Genomic DNA, 20375 nt, shown 5'->3' on the forward strand with positions numbered 1-20375 from the left:
TGGTTAATCTAAAGACTACATTAACGAGTATTTGGTATACAAATAAGATAACTTGATAATTTGTGATGTAGATAAGCTGAAAACGAGTGGTTCAAACTCATTTTTATAGATATCATAAAAAGGACCAACGCATTATTTACTTCAGTTTCTTTGTATTTATTCTTCAAACGTTCTCCGATCCTCAAAAAAGCGCAACAACTACAGTAACTGGAGTGACACATCAAATGGGTGTGTTACTTTGAATTGTGGCTCTACATTACATTCAAGTAGTTATCATTGTTATAGTTAGCGTGCAGGAGAAGAGATATTCAAATTGTTGAGCAAAGATGACGAAGAAATGAATTCGACTTACATCACACACTGAACTTATCTCGATGTAGTTTATAATGTAACACCCATTTGAATGTACCTTCCTTACAGATAAAAGATATTCCGAGATGGAGAAACTACAGCCAACTGACGACTATGCTAAATTTGATCCCGAGTGGTACCTTACAAACTATGTAGGAACAGAAGAGGCATCCATCAATATGAGAACTGACCTCACAATCTACCACCAATTCTTCACCCAAAGTACGACTTCTAATTTCAATACCAGATTAACTAAAAGGCGGATTGCAGGGATAAATTGTCAGGAACAATCTGCTTGGAATAATTATTTAACTGATTACTTTATATTTACTTTCAGTATCATAGTTATAAAACATGCCATATGATTTAATCCTCTTTTTTCAAGTGCATGACCTATACTCGGTTTCCATTTGACAAATAAGCAGTCTTATGCAATAGCAATAGCCTTCTTACAAAGTCACCAGTTCCGCACTCTCACAAGACGGCTAACAAAAACATAAAATACACAAGGATGTGTTTTTTAATGAATCTGAAGACGTAGAAATATACTGTATAGCTAGCCGAAAGTTTTGCGATTTCCTTTTAAAACGATCGAATTTTAAAAGATTGCTGTCTGACTTTAAAACGACATTGAATACACACGTGTGTCATTATTCCGCGGTATATTATGTCACGTTGATGTGCCGCGAAACTTTTGAAAAATAGCTAGTTATACGGTATGCTATAGTACAGACCCAGTCGGCATCCTGTTTATTGTTGTCTATTTAGTTCAGCACAATGCTTTAATCAAAACAATCGAGGTTTGAAATACACAATATCCTCGTTGATATCGTGAAATATTGTCAGCGTGGCTCTCGTAATTATGGTTTCAGTTAACTGACTTTTTTCATATTTGGAATATCATCCGTATTGCGGATGTCATATTATATTTTAATTCTTCGTAAGTTAGTCTTCGTGTTTTCTTGCAGACAATATCCGTGGTAAGCGCCTCCTGGATGTGGGAACTGGCCCTTCTATACACACCTTGCTCTCCGCTAGTAATCACGTGGACGAGATTATCTTGTCCGATTACACACCGCAGAATCGCCAATATTTGGAAAACTGGCTAAATGGAAAGACATCCCATCCGAAGATGATGGTTGACTTTGTCACAAGTCTGGAGGGTCGCACGTGAGCATATATTAAGCTTTTCAAAACCAGGAGAAATGCTTCACATCTTTGTTTTAATTTTTGTGGAATTCAGTTGAGTTTAACGCTGCATACAACTTCAAAGGTATAGGTTTTTGGTGAATCCAATTTTTTTGATCAGTCAACGAACAGTTATTACAGGAAAATAAACCGACAATTGCTGTCTTTTCTGTCCTAGCGTAAAGCGCTATCACGTTTATACAATGAATTGTTATTTGGAATAATCTACCTGTGAGTTTTAGCGTTAATTTATTACATGTTAAACATGATACCTACAAAATGGTATCACAGTTTTCAAGGTATTTGTTCGTTTATAAGGTTCGCCATTCCGTGGTAATTGCTAAAATGAAGTTGATAAAGAAATGTTATTGTCCATTTCATACCTTCTTCAATCTATAATCCTTTTGAAATACTCAGTCATTCCATTAACCTAGAGTAACCTGTTACTCTCGCTCAGACAGCGACATCCACAGTTTAACCTAAATTTAAGTGTTTTGTTTTTCCCAAAGCAGGGCTATTTATACAGTCGAACCTTGTTATCTCGAATTCGGCGGCACGGTGGTTTATAAAACTTAACTTAATATTCGATATAAGTTAGTTTAAATGTTTAGTGTGAAGTTTGGAACCGATGGAATACTTCGAATTAAACAGGTCTTCGAGTTATAAGATTTTGAGATAATGAGGTTTCACCGTATATCCGGGCCGTGACTAGACGTGAACAGGTCCTTTTACTCTCAGATAAGATTCTTTTTCTTAACATATCAACAGCGGCTTACGTCTCCTCTGGATTTGATTACAGAATTTTGGTACCTTAGCGTAAGAGAATAAAATCTCGCTAGGTTACATTTTCGATGTTTTCTGCTGTGCTTAATTGTTGTTCCGTTTCAAACATAATCGTAGACATTGACAAATAAAATCATTCAAGTGTGTTATACTATACATGTTTTGATGACGTGTTAGGCTGATTATTATGCTAAAATTTCTTCTCAATTCAGGGTGACTGCTGAAGAAAAAGAAAACGAAATACGACAAAAAGTTAAAGGAATTCTTCACATAGATATCACTTCAGAACAGCCACTAGGAAGAGACTATGACGGTGAACTTTTTGATGTCATAATTACGAGTTACTGTTTCGAAGCAGCAGTGACTGACGTTCCTGGGTATAAAAGATGTATCGAGAATGTATCCCGTCTTCTAAAGAAGGGTGGCTATCTTATTATAGGTGTCTGTTTGGAGGGAGATACTTATCAAGTTGGAGAATTCGCATACCCTACTATGAATATCACAAAGGAGCAGGTCGATAAGGCTATGAAGGAATCAGGGTACGAGATCATAGCATCCGATCAAATTCAAGGAACACCAGTTGATGCACAATTCCAAGACTTCAAATCATATTATTTTTTTGTTGGAAAATGAAATATTGATTAGCCGTCTAGGTCAACTTTCATAGGCAAAAAAATGTGCTATTGAAGTCGGAACTCGGAATAACCAGCAAATAACGTGTCAAAGATTTGTGTCTTTAAAACGTCATGTCGATATGTATATCTGAATAAATTGTGTACATGTAGGTTTCCAAGCAGTAGGATTTGCATTAGACAATAAAAAGCTTTATATGAGGTTCATGGATGTTATTTTGTTGTAGATAAACAACCTGTAGAGAGATTCATTACAAGTAAACCAAGTTTTCCTGGCCTGAACTTCTTTAAAAATGTTTTCAATAAATACTTTGCTGTTTCTGACCACTCTAAATCAAGCGCTCTGCATTTATATGAAATATGCTTTGCAGTTGGCGATGGTCTCACGGGTCAATGTTTTGACCAGATAATAATACGAATTTCGTTTCCACAATGTTTTCGAAGTAAAAAAATGCAACATCGAGGTGATCCGTCGTAAGGATTTAAAACCCTGCTTCCCCAACCAAGCAGCGGTTGGTGACGGAAAGGGCAGCCCAACTCTGAACCATGTCTAGCTTTGAAGTATGCTGTATTCTCGAACAGCAGTGACTGCCATAACCGTGTAGAACGAAGCTTTAGTGTATTTAAATCTGATGTTGATCTGAAATGTGCTATTCTGTCTTTTGTACAGTTGTAGAATTATATACAGTAGAGCCAAACAATGAATTAAACTGCATCATCCGGCTGTTTCGTCCTTCAAGAACTCACTGAGGAATCAAAATATAGATGGGGAGGTGCACTAGACACCTAATTTATTCAATTTTGTAATATTAATATAGAAAATTTTAGAACAGCTTCGAGTACATACATGTATGTATATGCTGAACGATGCCACTATTCGAATGAATTAAAATTTGGCATGGGGCCATTTAAATAACATTTATTATTATAAACAGTGAGGTGAGAAAGCAGTTTTAAATTATCCGTGATAGACTGAAAAGTTATGTGAACTATGCGAGTAATTAATAGGAACCACATTAGATAAAACAATCAAGTAACATTGAAATTTCCTTTTTCTTTAATATTTTTTGTTAATATTTTGTCTACATATTGTTATACTATTTTTCTCCTCAGTATATGATATAAACTATATTCAATTCTGGCGTGGAGAATCTGACCCATTCTGCTAACAGTATAATAAAAGGTGGCATCCTAATGTTAGGCTGGTTTAGATGTTTTTTGAGTCTACGTATTGATGGACCACATTTTAAACGATTTGGCAGCATATTCCATGGACCAAGACAGACTTTTTATATAAGCTTGAATGACAGTAGATAGAATGGAAGTAATTGACAGTGGGAGTGTTTTGCCTGACAAATTGTTACGTGCAGGAAGCAGATATTGGAGGTATTTGGGTATTAATCCATGAACCATTTTGTGCAATTGAATTGTCTTGTGATGTGTGCGTCTTCGGTTAAGTGGAAGCCAGCCAGTTTCTGCATAAATTTTGGATCTACGTGTTAGTCTTGTTGCACCAGTGTCAATGCCTGCAGCTTCTAACTGAATATTTTCCAGAAGATCGGATTGTGTTTGGGTGAGACTGTCCCAGATAATGTTTCCGTATTCTAAAAATGGCCGAATTAGAGATAAATACAAGGTTTGAAGGCAAGAGAGGTCTAAATTTAACTTATATTTCCGTAAAATATGGCGAAACCTTTGTTCGTAAGTAGTTATTGTGAATATTCCAACTCCCATTATTAAAAAGAAATACGCCAAAGTGTTTGTGAAATGTTACTTCGGAAATGTGAGTATTATTCATTGCTAGTGATGGATGGTTTGGAGCATTTTTAATAAGCTGGAAAACTGTCACTCCTAACCATCCATCATTAGCAATGAATAATGCTCACATTTTCGAAGTAAACTGTTTCAGTAGGATCCACTTACCAATCTTATGACCATTCATGGACATTTTGGAGATCATGGTTTAAAATATCTACACTTATCATAGTATATCAATAATGACATACAGCGATGCGTCGTCTGCAAATGATTTAACAATGGAGTTGATGTTTTCCACAATATCATTTATAAATATAAGAAAAAGAAGAGGTCCAAGAATAGAGCCTTGTGGCCCATCGGCTTTCATACAAGACCAGTTAGAATGTGTACCATTAATAACAACTATTTGTTACCTGTTGAGAAGATAGTGCTCGAACCACAAAAGAAGTGGACCACGAATTCCAAAATTGGATAATTTACACAGAAGACTTTTGTGCCAAACATGATTGAATGCTTTGCTAATGTCGCAAAGACCATTCGTATTTCCTTGCCTTGATCAAGTGGAGAATAATTATCAATAACGATAGATATGAAGTTTGTCGGTTTGTGAGTTGCCATGCCTAACACCGGACTGGAAAGATGATAATAATGAATGGGTAAGCATGAAGTCATACGCATATTTAAAACATATCGTTCTATTAATTTTTCTTCTGTTGATAAAAGAGAGATGGGCCTATAATTGGTTAGTATAGACTTGTTATCTGTTTCGTAAACTGGGGTAACATTAGCCATTTTCCATTCAGTAGGAAGTTCGCTAGTGTTAATGAATTTATTAAAAAGGTAACTTAGAGGATAACAAAGGATATATGAGGTGTCAGTATATATTCACATTTTATAAAGAAATCGCATAGTGTGATTCATGACGTCTCATTTTTGTTGAATATTTATACTTTACCCTCTGAGAACAATACTGATGAAGCTTTCCAGCTTTCAAACACGATTGGTGCACGAATAAGAAACCGAATAAAATCTCCATGCGAACTTCAAAACTTTATGTCACACTGGGTAAAAATAGCAAAACATTCACTAATCCAAGGTCCTATATTTAATATTTCCAAGAAGACCATCACGTTAGACTTATTCGAATTCGTTTCGTAGAGAGTACCATAGATGATGTAGAATATAATGCGGATAAACTAAAAAGTTTCCACGCAAAATAAAAACCATTGGGACAATGAAACCAAATAGTAGATTGAATATTTCAGAAAGAAAACAAATTCGTCAACCATACCATGTTTTGTTGGTGGGGCAGTGGTAACGGACTCGCCTTTCACTAAGCCGTCCGGGATTCAGTTCCCAGAATGAACGTGAACAGGCATGGGGTTATCTGCCCGACCAGTTTCCTCCGGCTCTCCGGTTTCCTCCCACAGTAAGACCTCTCGTGTGCTCCCCTTCTGAGCCAACAATAGTGATCAACATTAACACCTTTCTACCAATTGTTTTGTTATGTAATATGCTCCAGGATTTAAAAAAACATCAATCTTAGTTATCAGGATAATATTCCTTTACAGATAATAGATATTTTCAGTTCCGAATTCACGGCTTCCCGACTTCCCGTAATAGAGGAAAATAAAGCATAATTGGCGACCCATTTTGTCAATGCAGAAATTCTTTATAAAGTTAACCAGTGGCAACATCTTTTTTAATGACATTCCCTTCTATAATTTAGCAGTTAAGATATATTATGATTTTCTCCCACTTATTCCTGGTTTCGCCTTATCTTCCAATTTCCTGCCCCATATTGAAGTTTTTCCTTTAAGGAAGTGAAATGAACGGTGGCCATTTAAGCATTGAACTGCTTTCAATTGGCATTTATAGGCTTATGAATGCCAATTGAAAGCAGTTCAATGCTTATATTTATCACTTGTGATTTATGATCCAAGTACACTTAATTTATAAAAAAAATCAAAATTTCTCTCCATAATTGTCTAGAGACCTGTTAGCAGATTCACCGTGTGCTTCTGCGTAAAGAAGTAGTGCGCAGGATAAAAAATACACATAAAAAATATTCAATGTACTAACAAAGTTTAATACACGTGAATAAACGGATAATACATATTTCAATGTTTAATTCAATTGTCATCTACAAAAGGTAATATTACAATCTTATAATTTTGTCAAAGTCGTGGAAAAGTGCACTCTGCTATTGTGTAACGTTACAACGGAGGTAGCCCAAGTCTAAGCCTTCCACATGTTAACTAGCTGTGGAAGTTTAAAACACAGTGTTCAACGAAGAACTGGTGAAGAAACCTGGTGTCGACATTTATGTTATTTGTGTTGACATTCACTTGGCTGTTTGAGATGAGTGCTACGTTGTGATTTTGTACTTTAACTGTACAATGGGAGGCAACCTCAATTCGTTTCCGTTACTGTTAAATTCATACGCCAGTTGGGAGTTATGAAGTGATATTGCGCAACTACAGTTGTTATGGTAATATTGTGGAAATACCATGAAGTGGTAAATATTGTGTTTATAAGACTGCCTAAATTCGATATCTCTCTCCTTCCATCACCCCTCTCTCTCTCCGTCTTTGTCCCTCCCAATCTCTCTCTCTCTCTCTCTCTCTCTCTCTCTCTCTCTCTCTCTCTCTCTCTCTCTCTCTCTCTCTCTCTCTCTCTCTCTCTCTCTCTCTCTCTCTCTCTCTCTCTCCGTGTAATTTAATAAAATGTGTTTAAATCAATTAAATGACAAGTTTGTTATCTACTTACATCTATTGTCCTAATTTTTGATGATTACTATATTGAAACTAGTTAATGTGAACGTTCCATTAATTCTTTGTTTTCTACATAATGTTTCTCTTGTGATTTTGTAACACAGTGCTCTGAAAATTGAACCAAACATAAATTGTGTACAAGAGTTCTCACTCCACGGATGACTTTATCATACGCCCCTGACCAAATCAGATGATTTCTTACATATATTGACTGTAGCAATGTGTGAAATCATATAAGACGTAGAGTCAGACGATGGGAAAGCAGCACATGAAAGAGATGGTTATAGTTCACACGTGTCCAGGCAAACCACGTGACTTCCCAGTTGGGGTTTTACTGGCGCGTTCTATAAAATAACTGACCATATTCACTCATATAATAAAATATGATGTTTTATTCAACAGATATTATTGACCTGAATTGTAACACTCTGATTTTTATAATAACCATTGAAAGTGGTTATATTTAATTGTGATTTTGAGCATTGATATTTATTCTATCACGGATTCAAATTCGAAATAAGTCCGACATGTTACGTACCGTACTATTACGGAGTAGTAGATGTGTAACCTATATGTAGGATTGAACAGATACCTATACAACCATGACTGCGCGGGTCTCCGAGTCTAACTCTGATAAAATCACTCATCCATGACTGTCCCGATTCCTCCTGTGCGCTCACGAGCTTACGACTCGATAAGCGCTAAGGGGACGTAACCCATGGTATCCCGTAAAAATAAGTACAATTGAAAATGAACCCAATAGCTTAAACATCTCACCATATTTCAGCCTTTTCGTGAAAATATTGCTACGAAATTTGTTATTTTAAGCACGAATACCTCTCGACAGATAAGTTTTATCAGGTGCATTGAAATTTAAGTGAAACTGTGTACCATGTATGCAAATGAGTGCTCACCAACACATACGACTTTATGGACCCCATATAACATATATACAAAAGGGTGGACGGTGGGAGTGCCCTAGAATCGGCTATAACCAGACCGAGGCAGAAAGTGGTATTGGGGGTTTTCCTGATCCAAAAGGGAAGTTTTCAAAAGTCACTATTTCCTTAAATAAAAAGTAGAGTCCTAAGAGTGGACTAAAGCAAATCGACAGTGATTGAAAGACACTGGACGATCGCCTCTTCTGTTCAGGATAAATTTTATTAGCATCAATAATCAGTTTAAGACACAAACAGGGTTCGATTTTCCTTTTTTGAAGCTCTACAGTTCATAAGTCTAGAATCAATAACGTACCGGTAGCACAGTGCCAAGATACCTACTCTCAGCTCCAAAGTTCTCGCAGCAAATGCTCCTGTCGGGTTTTATCTTTTACTGTAGGGAGATCACATGGTAATTTTCTATTTTGTACGAAAGGAAAAAAATAAGTATGAAACAAAGAAATCGTTGGTTGTTTGAGATGTGAATTGGAGTGTCAATATCAGTCTAATAATTCTTACATCGTCTCCTATCATAAAAAACGTCAGTGTAGCTCTCTCTCTCTCTCTCTCTCTCTCTCTCTCTCTCTCTCTCTCTCTCTCTCTCTCTCTCTCTCTCTCTCTCTCTCTCTCTCTCTCTCTCTCTCTCCCTCTCTCTCTCTCTCTCTCTCTCTCTCCCCCCTCCACCGCTCTCTCTCTCTCCCTCTGTCTCTCTCTCTCTCCCCCCCTCCACCGCTCTCTCTCTCTCTCCCTCTGTCTGTCTGTTCGTCTGTCTGTCTGTCGCTCTCTCTGACATATATATGAAAAGAAATGGTAAATATAAGAAAGTTGCGAGGTAAGAGATTCTCCTTAAATTTACTATACGACACAAGCTATATCTTCTATCATATCATTATGACCATTTGCGGACATTGGTAACCATCGGAAGTATTCGTATTCTTGAACTAACAAGACAAGGGCATGTACATTCTGTATAAATTTTGATGCCAAATAAATGCAGTTGAGTTATTGGAGAACGTGATTTTTTACTTTGTATATAGATAAACATCACGTCCTTATTGCTATAATGTCATGTTCCTTTGAATGCATTTATATAACAAGCCATCAGGTGATCGTTTAACACAAGATCCAAGAAGGATATTGCGGTCCACCATTTGGAAAGATCTAAATCTGTCTATTTTCTCTTTATAAATTACATGTTGACCTGTAGACAAGATCTGACTGTACCCTTGTTAACTTTTTAAAAAAAAATAATTAAACAAGAATAAATTGGAAGTATATTTTGCGCACTTGCTCAGAAACGGTAAAAATACATTTTTGTCTAAATAATGTCCGTCAGTCTCGTAACAGGATGAAATATATTCCCTATTCCCCGTTAGTTTTTTTTCGATATCATTTTCCCAGCCGAGACCTGTATATCTATATTCGCGTGAATTCAGTAATTCCGTATTTTGAGTTACTTACAATGTATAGGCAAATATGACAATAGGCCTTTTAAAGGAAATATGGTTTTTGGCAAAACGTGAACACGTGTTAAACTGGGTGCTAAAGATCATAGATAAAGCCAACTCTTGCCTTTTTCAAAATTTCGGAAATTCAACACTATATTCACGTACTTAAAACATTTTAAATCGTGCTATAACCATATTCTTATTGATTAAATTATATATAAAAATGCTTCATAGAATCAAACATATCTGTCGAGTCTAAAATAAATGTACACGCAGAAATATAGGATATTTCTAATAGTTTTGGAAATTTTTCATGAATCAACATGTATAGACGTCAGAAATTCTGTCAAAGAATTCTGATTTCTACAAATCCTATGCATCTACTGCTACCCGAGTTGCTAAAGCTTTTGATCTCCAATAACAGATCGAGGGGTGAGTCAACATATAGCGTTTAATGTTATAGGTCATAATTTGTTACATGGCATCCTATTTGTCGGGAAACGGCCTTTCAACCAATGAAAATTACGCTTGTAGCCAGTGAAAGGAAGACGACATGTGTCATGGCGTAGCCGATGGAAATAACTTGTCTTATATAGTACTAACCAAATGTTATCACAATATTTCTCTGAATTTATCGTGATTTGAGTGAAGCAACTAAACGGTTAGGTAAGTATTTATAAATAGATTATCAGTATTCATAATTGAGACTTTTAATTCATGTTTAGAAGTGAAATCAAGGAAATTCGTGTCTCACTTTTGACCTCTGTGCAAGCTGCTTTCCGCGATAGCAACTCTATGCTTGAACAAATAATATATCACCAAAGTTTCATAACAGATGACCAATAATTCTGTTAAGTCATGATCGAATCTTTCTTCAATGCTGTCCTAGCTCGCGATCGATGAATATGGAATATTCCGATGGACGGTGCAAATGGAAACTCGTCACAGAGAAATGTAAACATCACGTATTACGCATACACGAGTTCCAAATATGGTATGCATGGCCGCAGAGAAAATTACGTAACAGACTTCGATTACATTGAAAACATTGGACAGATTGCTTCCTGTGATTAACTATTTTAGCTCAGTATTCGCTGGGAAAATATTAATAATATTTTATATTTAATTCAGTTTCATTTTATTACGGGATTGTTAACTATTAACAAATCTTTATTTTTCAACAGATCATCTTTCCCTGTTAAGTTTCTACTGGTGATTAATCAGTCACCAGGCCAGAGTTTCCCCTGTCTCTAACACCAGATGTTAGACATTTTGATCTATAGATGTCAGATGTGTTGAGGCTAGAGGGAACTGTGGCTACTTTTCTATGAAATCTTTTCATCATGATCAGTGGCCAACGTTTTGAAGGTGTATTATGTAAACGTAATTTTCACGAAATTTAATGTTAAAATATTATGTTTTATTCAGCAAATTACAATGTGTAAGTCAACTTTACCTTTAACAAAATCAAGTAAGGAAAAGAGGATGAAATAGACAGATAGAAAACTTAACAATCCCACCAATGTTAAAGGTTATATAAGCAGGAATGTTCAGTTTATTACATGTTCTATGGATTTCAATGTAACAAAGACATTAAATTGTGTTTTGTGTCCTGTGCATCCTAAAAATAACTGGCAATATAAATACATTACATGCTTCTTACCCGCTGTGTGTAAATATAAAATAGTCTTTCTTGTATAATTTTTTTGTCTTATAGGCAGCTCAGAATCAAACATATCAGTTGCATTTGCGAGTAATTCACCAGGATGTTATGTTAGACACTAAATGGCATCAATCAATCCTGTAAAACTTTGCTAAAATTTGTCAAATTACTGCACAATATTTTGGCGGTGGTCGATGTTCATCTGTCAATTTTGCAGTAAGATATATCAAATATTCAATGACTTGAAATATTACATTTGTTCCAGATGAATTCAGTCATTTTAAACAATTTTGATGGTTGAAATACATATACATCTAATGTTTGGGATGTAACACTGGTCTTGCATCACAGCCACTCCACTATATAGCATTGTGGTAGTGCAGATGCACATCAAACAGCTGGACACATATCAGAGGTATGGGACTCTGTCATGATATCATAAAACGTATATGCCAGCATACTAAGAGATAAATCGCCATGTAGTTATTATGTCCGGGATGTAAAATTAAGACACAAATTACACAACTGCTTACTGGTTTTATTTCTTTAAGACATATGTTCAGATGTTTTTTCACTACATTTATTAATGACTACAAGGCAGAAATAATACACAAATTAACATCATTCTTAGTTCAGTACATCTTCCCCAACTGGATCCTTCTCGAAGCTGATCACCTCTTAAACCAAAAAAAAGGTGCCGTACTGAATGACATCCACTTTTTTATTATAATAAAACCAACTCAATACTGATCACTCTCAATTTCGAATACTTTACTAATTTCATTTCCGATATGATTAATTTATATATTGAAAAATTATTTCTGAAAGCAGGCCTTACCTGAACGATTTAAGACCCAAATTCTGATTAGGGGACCATGAAATCAACAGCTGTAGTTACGGTTGCAAGCTTTTTGCCCCTGGTGTATACGCCTGTCACTTGTTGGCTTTATACACCATACATACCCTGATTGAGAGGATTATAATAAACATAATGTACAGTTATCTCCAATGACAGATGGAAACCGTATCAAACAAGTTCATTGTTTCATGGAAGCAAGAAAAAGCTACAAATAAAGTGAAAATAGGTATGGATGCAGAGTTAGAAAGCTGCAGTTTAACATCCAAATCGTGGGTAATTAAATAATATTATTTTAATACATACACGATGGGAAAATTAATTGAGTGTTGTTTAAGAAGATAATTTTTTTACAGTTATCAACACCTTTTCATCACATATATTGTGGGTAACACTTCCAGACAAGTTGATCAAGCGACCAGGTCAACGTTGGGCCATATATAACATTACTTTCCAGATCGCTGGGCAATGTGTATATTTCTTTTGGACTAAAGTCGGATATAGTATACAAGTATTATTGTTTTTTTTTTTTTTTCACTTTACCAAAACATTTTCATTCTATAAAGCTTTTTACTGTATTCAGTTGGACATGTGCAGTGTAAATGCTGAAAGGGAAAGGAATGTTGATGTAACTTACAGTATGGAATCAGTTTAATTGTATCCGAGTTGTACCAGTCAACTTGCTTCACTTCTACAAACCGAACTCTCTTTAAGCAGGCCAAATATTCATGTCCCATGTATGGTCAGTGTGGAGAATTCCACTGTATAATAAACGACGTGAAATGTTATGTCCAGGTGCTAATTTTTCGAAAAGTAAATGTAACTTGATGTGCATTTCTGTAAAGTAAATAAATTTCATCAATTATTGCCATCTTAATCCATTCACTTTGTGTCATATCATTGAACAAAACAAATTTGCCAACGTTGTTTTTGCTTGTGAAAACACCATCTCTTGACTATGGACACCAAAATGGCATAGCATGCCAATTGAGTGTTGAAATAGAATAATTGTCATGTAAGTATTTCTTAATGTTATAGATTGTTTTGGTAGTTATATAAATATCCTTGTTTTTAGGAGCTTTCTCCTGATTTTATTGATGTTTCTTTGGGGAAACTTTTTTTGAAGATATATCTAAAAGGAGTGAACATATATATATATATATATATATATATATGAATAAAAATGATTTTTGACAAAAGAAGAAAGACGTTACATTTTGCACTCTTTCTTCTTTTGTCAAAAATCATTTTTATTTATAATTTACTCGCATCTCGTCAAATCAAGTTTTTTCTATATATATATATATGTATTACGACGTTGGATTCTGACTTATATACAGAGTCTAATTAAACATATGTAGTCATCATGATTTCCAAATACCAGGATTTATTAAAAAAACATTAAAGAAAAACTTCATTAGTTAAGCTATTTATATGACTTACATCTGATTCATTGTTATGTTTAATGAAACACAAGGAATTCTTTTGTAGCAACTTATATTTAAATTAGGAATGTAAATAGTCTTGTTTTTATAATTACTTCTGCATGTTTCAAGGGAGGTAAATCTGCTCAACTTTAAAGATAGAATCAATGTATATGTATGTTAGGATTTATTTATAGCTTGGTCTGCAGTAGGTCAACATTACCTGAAATGTTCCTATTTATAGATATTTTCCACATGTATGCTAGGCAGCACGTTGTACAGGTAACTTATCTCATATGCTGACGAAATATTAGTGGAGCAAGCCAGTTTTAATAGACACAAGTGTTTGACATTGAAAGTACAGCTGATGTCATTAATTATAGACTTCATTATAGGTTTACACACATATTGTGTACTCCTGCATTACATTGTACTGGCAAGATCCTGGAGTGAATGGTGGATTAATTGTAAATGAAAGTTTAACAAAAGATTTCAAGACTTTTATTCTTTTGTGTGCAAGATAAGATAATGGATACACTGGAGATTTGAAATATTGTGACATATCCTGAACAGCTGTCTCCGAGGAAGTGGTTCTCTGTGGAATGTTATATATACCAAGTCTTATCTGTAATTAATCTTGAAGAAAACAATGGTGTAAATCCAAATTCTGTTGATACATGTTGTGGCAATGAAAGGACTTACTGTTGTGATTCAAAATCAATTATTATTGGCTGTTGACAAAAATAGCTATTAATTGACAAATTATTGAATTCATCATATTTCATATTTCATTTATGAAAAACAGAGTAAACATGCATGAGTATGAAGGTAGCTTTTGTGATGTTAATGATTGGTTGTACATTTCAAATTCAAGCCATATATGGAAATATATCCATGTTTGATGTAATTACAATATAATCATAACAAAATGAAAATTTTATATAAATTTCAGTCTAATTGAAAAGTAACAAATGTGATACATCTTATATCTGAATTTTAAGACACTGACAATATTATAAAGACACTATGGGTGATTTTTGTGGTGACAATAAAAGCAATATGGAGTGTCTTTCTGTTACTGTTGATCCACCACCCGATATCGTTAGTAATTTGATGTACATTGAGGTAGATGGCCCTCAAATACAACAAACTCCAGATATTGTACATGGTGCTCCAGCTGCTGGGCTTCATCCAGAATTTAAAAAATCACAACAGAAGTAGGTATTCTTTAATCTTATTATTAGAATAATTTAATGGGGAATTTAACAAAAATTGTTTTAGGCCAACAGTTAATGATAATTTGTAAAATCAGATGTGAAATTTAGAACATTAAGCACTTATATCTTTAACTTTTAAAAAATCTCAGCAGATAACGCATTACAGAATATATTTTGTCACATAACATATAAATTTAAGTGATTTTCAAATTATTAATGTTATTACTATTAAAAGTGATTATCTAATATTTATGGTGTTTTCTCATTCAAATAATTTGGCAAACTGAATGATTATCTAAAATTTGTTTTTGTAACATCGAAATAAAAGTCTCCTGCCTGTCAGTTATATATATTATTGAGTAAGAACCAGATGATTTCATCACAAAATTTTCTGATAATTATCAATTATATTTGTGCCAGTGTGAATAGATTTATGTTATTTAGTGTTCCTGTGCATTACATGTATTTATCCAACTACTGATAATGCCATTGTTATACTAGACCTGCCATTTATCTTGTATTTGCAATGACAGCAAACAGGTTTATTTTTGAGGTGCATGATTGACAGATATACTTTTTTCAATTGCTTAAATACATGTATAAAATTTAAGAAAATATCTTTTTCATTTTGATAAATGATTTTATTCATTTTTACAAAAAAATTATTTTAGAAAATTCTTTAAACTCCTGTTTTGTTGTATGTCTGTTAAGTTTGTAGCTGTCTATGTCTGTTGAAGTTTGGGAGTGTGTTTCCATGCAGAGAAAGTATTTTAGTGTACACATCATCAAACATTATTCAGTGTAACGTCAACATCACTTTAACAAAGATTGAACAACAAATTGAAGTTTCAATATATGTTTCAGGATAAGTAGCATGCAAGGTCAGTGTCTTAAAATATAAGCTGCATTTTGAATTGGCTCAGGATAAAAAGACAAGAACGGCCACTTTTGTTGTCTCCAAAATACAGCTTATATTTTAAGACACCCTATATTCTCTATATATCTGGCCAGTAGTTGTACTTGTAGTTTTAAGAATCTTTGAGTTTGCAAATTATATAACGTATAGAAGTATTCTTCTATATGACAACTTTATAATTTATACATCTGCTTTAGTTTGTACAGGAATGACGGGGACAGTAACACGTTGTACCTGTCATCATTTTCTATTAACTCTGTGTTGAGTCACACTAATTTGCATATTATATATAAATTTCTCTCAGACAATACAGTAAAATATACCTAAGTCTGGAGCTATACTATTTGAATTTTAATACTACAATATTATACCTCAGTGTATGTAGATCTGTTATATATTACAAATATATCAGTAGAGTTATATATATTGTCCAGTTATATAGCAGTTAAGTAATGACAGTGAGCCAAATATCTCATTGTATAATGTCCAAATTCCATGTTTGTGTCTCATATTTTAATTTAAGATATTTACATATTAGTTTGATCTGGGTCCTGCCTAAAAACTTCATTGATACTTTAAGATCATGAATTTACATGGGGGATTTATTTTCAGTCATATCATAGACACTCATAATCCAGGAATTCATATGTCCACAAGCTCTTACAATAAGTAAAAGTAGATTTATTGAGCACTATCTATCCACAAAATCAATTGTCCCTGAAACTTTGAACCTTAAGCCCGATGAAAATGTGATTTAACTGTATATATAAAATTCCTGATCTATATTCCAATTTGATATACCGTACTATATAGCTAGATCAACAACCCGGAGCAACCAATCAAATCTATATTTCCATTTAAGTCGTGTAGATATGTTACGTAACTTTAAAGTGTCTGAAAGAATTTTGTCGATAACAATCAATTGTTCATTTAGATGGGACCTTGGTACCTATCTTCACTTCATATTTAATTGGATTGTCTCCCCTGGAACAGGAGAATGAAGTTTTTCTACTTTAGTATTAGTAATACATGCATTACAATGAAAAAAAAACACAACCAAAGGATCTATGCCCTGATAATAATTGATGAAATAAAAACTTGATTTTTTTTTTAAATGGAGAGTCTTGACAAAAATCCTTGCAAAAATAAAAAGATATTGCCAAGAAGTACATGCCATATATGGTTCAGGGGTGGCTTGCACTCTACGCCATAAAAAACAGAAGAATACATTTGAGTGCTTCTCAGGAATAATATTCAAACGATGCAGAACCTACCTGAAAACCCTGATATTTGTATTTATCTGTCAGATGCACGGAAATTATAAGGCTTGTGCAATTACAAGATTGTGATATAATCAGCACTACACTAAATGTACATCAAGCAGTTTGTATTTTCCCCAATGTAACTACACTTTGAAACTGGTACAGAACATAAAAATGTTTCTTAATAATACTGTGTAAAGGGTTATGTACCAATTTCTTCAGTTGGTGTCAAAACTGAAATTTCTGATTTTAGCCTTGTCATATTTTGCCATCAAAGAGTAAAAACTAAAAGCATATGTGATTCTCTATTACAATTTGTATTTCAACATTCATGAGGAAAATTAGAAACTGTCGAAAAATATTAGCTTCATAGTTATCGGATATGATTTTTATGTTTTGTCTGAGTAAGACTAAGCTAATCTTAAATGGGTCATTTTGCTTTGTTTTGTAGTGGGATTGAATATGATAAAAGCTTTGATGTGACCTTGACCATTGACTCAGTCACCATTCCACCACTCCGTGTGGCGAGTGACGTCCTGGGTGTGGACGTTGTGAGATGTTTCCAGCACTCTGACAAACTGGACCCAAGCGATGAGACACACTACCAATCACTATCATGTGACCCTGTCTCCACCAGCAACCAGGAAAATGGTGACGAGTTAAAAAGTGAAGAGACGAAGGAAATAGGTGTTCTGACAGGTACTTGTATAAATTAATTTATCTTTTTTTGGTCCAGAGTTTGAGAATTGTCATAGAAAATATAATCCGTTATCAGTGGCAAGGGATATTTAATCTCTCTAGCCTTCTACTGACTCAGCTGAGGAAATCCCATCAAACAATCAGTAACATGGACATCAATAAGTACAATGTATCATTTTCACCACCAAGTAAGACAAGGAGGCCCACACACATTACCTCTAATTGAAAGTCAAGTTGTGGGATTTTTACAAGACCATAATCCAAAGAGGTCTACACATTTGCACTAATTCGAAGTCAGAGGATGGACTTCTTACAGGAAAATAAGCACAGGGGACAAACACATTAACTACCTCTGACTTAAAATCAGGTCTGTAGAGGGGTTGTTTTACATGTATAAAAGCACAGGGGACAAACACATTAACTACCTCTGACTTAAAATCAGGTCTGTAGAGGGGTTGTTTTACATGTATAAAAGCACAGGGGACAGACACATTAACTACCTCTGACTTAAAATCAGGTCTGTAGAGGGGTTGTTTTACATGTATAAAAGCACAGGGGACAAACACATTAACTACCTCTGACTTAAAATCAGGTCTGTAGAGGGGTTGTTTTACATGTATAAAAGCACAGGGGACAGACACATTAACTACCTCTGACTTAAAATCAGGTCTGTAGAGGGGTTGTTTTACATAACCAGGGGACAAACACATTAACTACCTCTGACTTAAAATCAGGTCTGTAGAGGGGTTGTTTTACATGTATAAAAGCACAGGGGACAGACACATTAACTACCTCTGACTTAAAATCAGGTCTGTAGAGGGGTTGTTTTACATGTATAAAAGCACAGGGGACAAACACATTAACTACCTCTGACTTAAAATCAGGTCTGTAGAGGGGTTGTTTTACATGCATAAAAGCACAGGGGACAAACACATTAACTACCTCTGACTTAAAATCAGGTCTGTAGAGGGGTTGTTTTACATGTATAAAAGCACAGGGGACAGACACATTAACTACCTCTGACTTAAAATCAGGTCTGTAGAGGGGTTGTTTTACATGTATAAAAGCACAGGGGACAGACACATTAACTACCTCTGACTTAAAATCAGGTTTGTAGAGGGGTTGTTTTACATGTATAAAAGCACAGGGGACAAACACATTAACTACCTCTGACTTAAAATCAGGTCTGTAGAGGGGTTGTTTTACATGCATAAAAGCCCAGGAACAAACACATTAACTACCTCTGACTTAAAATCAGGTCTGTAGAGGGGTTGTTTTACATGCATAAAAGCACAGGGGACAAACACATTAACTACCTCTGACTTAAAATCAGGTCTGTAGAGGGGTTGTTTTACATAACCAGGGGACAAACACATTAACTACCTCTGACTTAAAATCAGGTCTGTAGAGGGGTTGGTTTACATAACCAGGGGACAAACACATTAACTACCTCTGACTTAAAATCAGGTCTGTAGAGGGGTTGTTTTACATGCATAAAAGCCCAGGGACAAACACATTAACTACCTCTGACTTAAAATCAGGTCTGTAGAGGGGTTGTTTTACATGTATAAAAGCACAGGGGACAAACACATTAACTACCTCTGACTTAAAATCAGGTCTGTAGAGGGGTTGTTTTACATGTATAAAAGCACAGGGGACAAACACATTAACTACCTCTGACTTAAAATCAGGTCTGTAGAGGGGTTGTTTTACATGCATAAAAGCCCAGGGACAAACACATTAACTACCTCTGACTTAAAATCAGGTCTGTAGAGGGGTTGTTTTACATGTATAAAAGCACAGGGGACAAACACATTAACTACCTCTGACTTAAAATCAGGTCTGTAGAGGGGTTGTTTTACATGCATAAAAGCCCAGGGACAAACACATTAACTACCTCTGACTTAAAATCAGGTCTGTAGAGGGGTTGTTTTACATGTATAAAAGCACAGGGGACAAACACATTAACTACCTCTGACTTAAAATCAGGTCTGTAGAGGGGTTGTTTTACATGTATAAAAGCCCAGGGTACAAACACATTAACTACCTCTGACTTAAAATCAGGTCTGTAGAGGGGTTGTTTTACATGTATAAAAGCACAGGGGACAGACACATTAACTACCTCTGACTTAAAATCAGGTCTGTAGAGGGGTTGTTTTACATAACCAGGGGACAAACACATTAACTACCTCTGACTTAAAATCAGGTCTGTAGAGGGGTTGTTTTACATGTATAAAAGCCCAGGGACAAACACATTAACTACCTCTGACTTAAAATCAGGTTTGTAGAGGGGTTGGTTTACATAACCAGGGGACAAACACATTAACTACCTCTGACTTAAAATCAGGTCTGTAGAGGGGTTGTTTTACATGTATAAAAGCCCAGGGACAAACACATTAACTACCTCTGACTTAAAATCAGGTCTGTAGAGGGGTTGTTTTACATAACCAGGGGACAAACACATTA

General features: G+C 34.9%; 1 protein-coding gene across 1 annotated transcript; it reads left to right on the forward strand.

Moving 5' to 3' along the window:
• The first annotated feature begins 437 nt into the window (after window positions 1-437).
• LOC132545950 (nicotinamide N-methyltransferase-like) lies at window positions 438-2955 on the forward strand. The gene is made up of 3 exons (XM_060209632.1): window positions 438-573; window positions 1320-1521; window positions 2535-2955. The coding sequence occupies exons 1-3, from the start codon at window positions 438-440 to the stop codon at window positions 2953-2955; spliced, it is 759 nt and encodes a 252-aa protein (XP_060065615.1).
• The last annotated feature ends 17420 nt before the right edge of the window (window positions 2956-20375 follow it).

The sequence above is a fragment of the Ylistrum balloti genome, unplaced genomic scaffold (genome assembly GCF_031769215.1).
Source record: "Ylistrum balloti isolate Yb309-2 unplaced genomic scaffold, AGI_CSIRO_Ybal_v1 Utg369868, whole genome shotgun sequence".
NCBI classification, from domain to species: domain Eukaryota; kingdom Metazoa; phylum Mollusca; class Bivalvia; order Pectinida; family Pectinidae; genus Ylistrum; species Ylistrum balloti.

What these genes read in the sequence shown, in the direction of transcription:
- LOC132545950 (XM_060209632.1), top strand. Translation starts at nt 438, where the DNA reads ATGGAGAAACTACAGCCAACTGACGACTATGCTAAATTTGATCCCGAG. An exon ending in CCACCAATTCTTCACCCAAA is followed by an intron (nt 574 to 1,319) that starts GTACGACTTCTA and finishes GTTTTCTTGCAG; the next exon opens with ACAATATCCGTGGTAAGCGC. An exon ending in ACAAGTCTGGAGGGTCGCAC is followed by an intron (nt 1,522 to 2,534) that starts GTGAGCATATAT and finishes TTCTCAATTCAG; the next exon opens with GGTGACTGCTGAAGAAAAAG.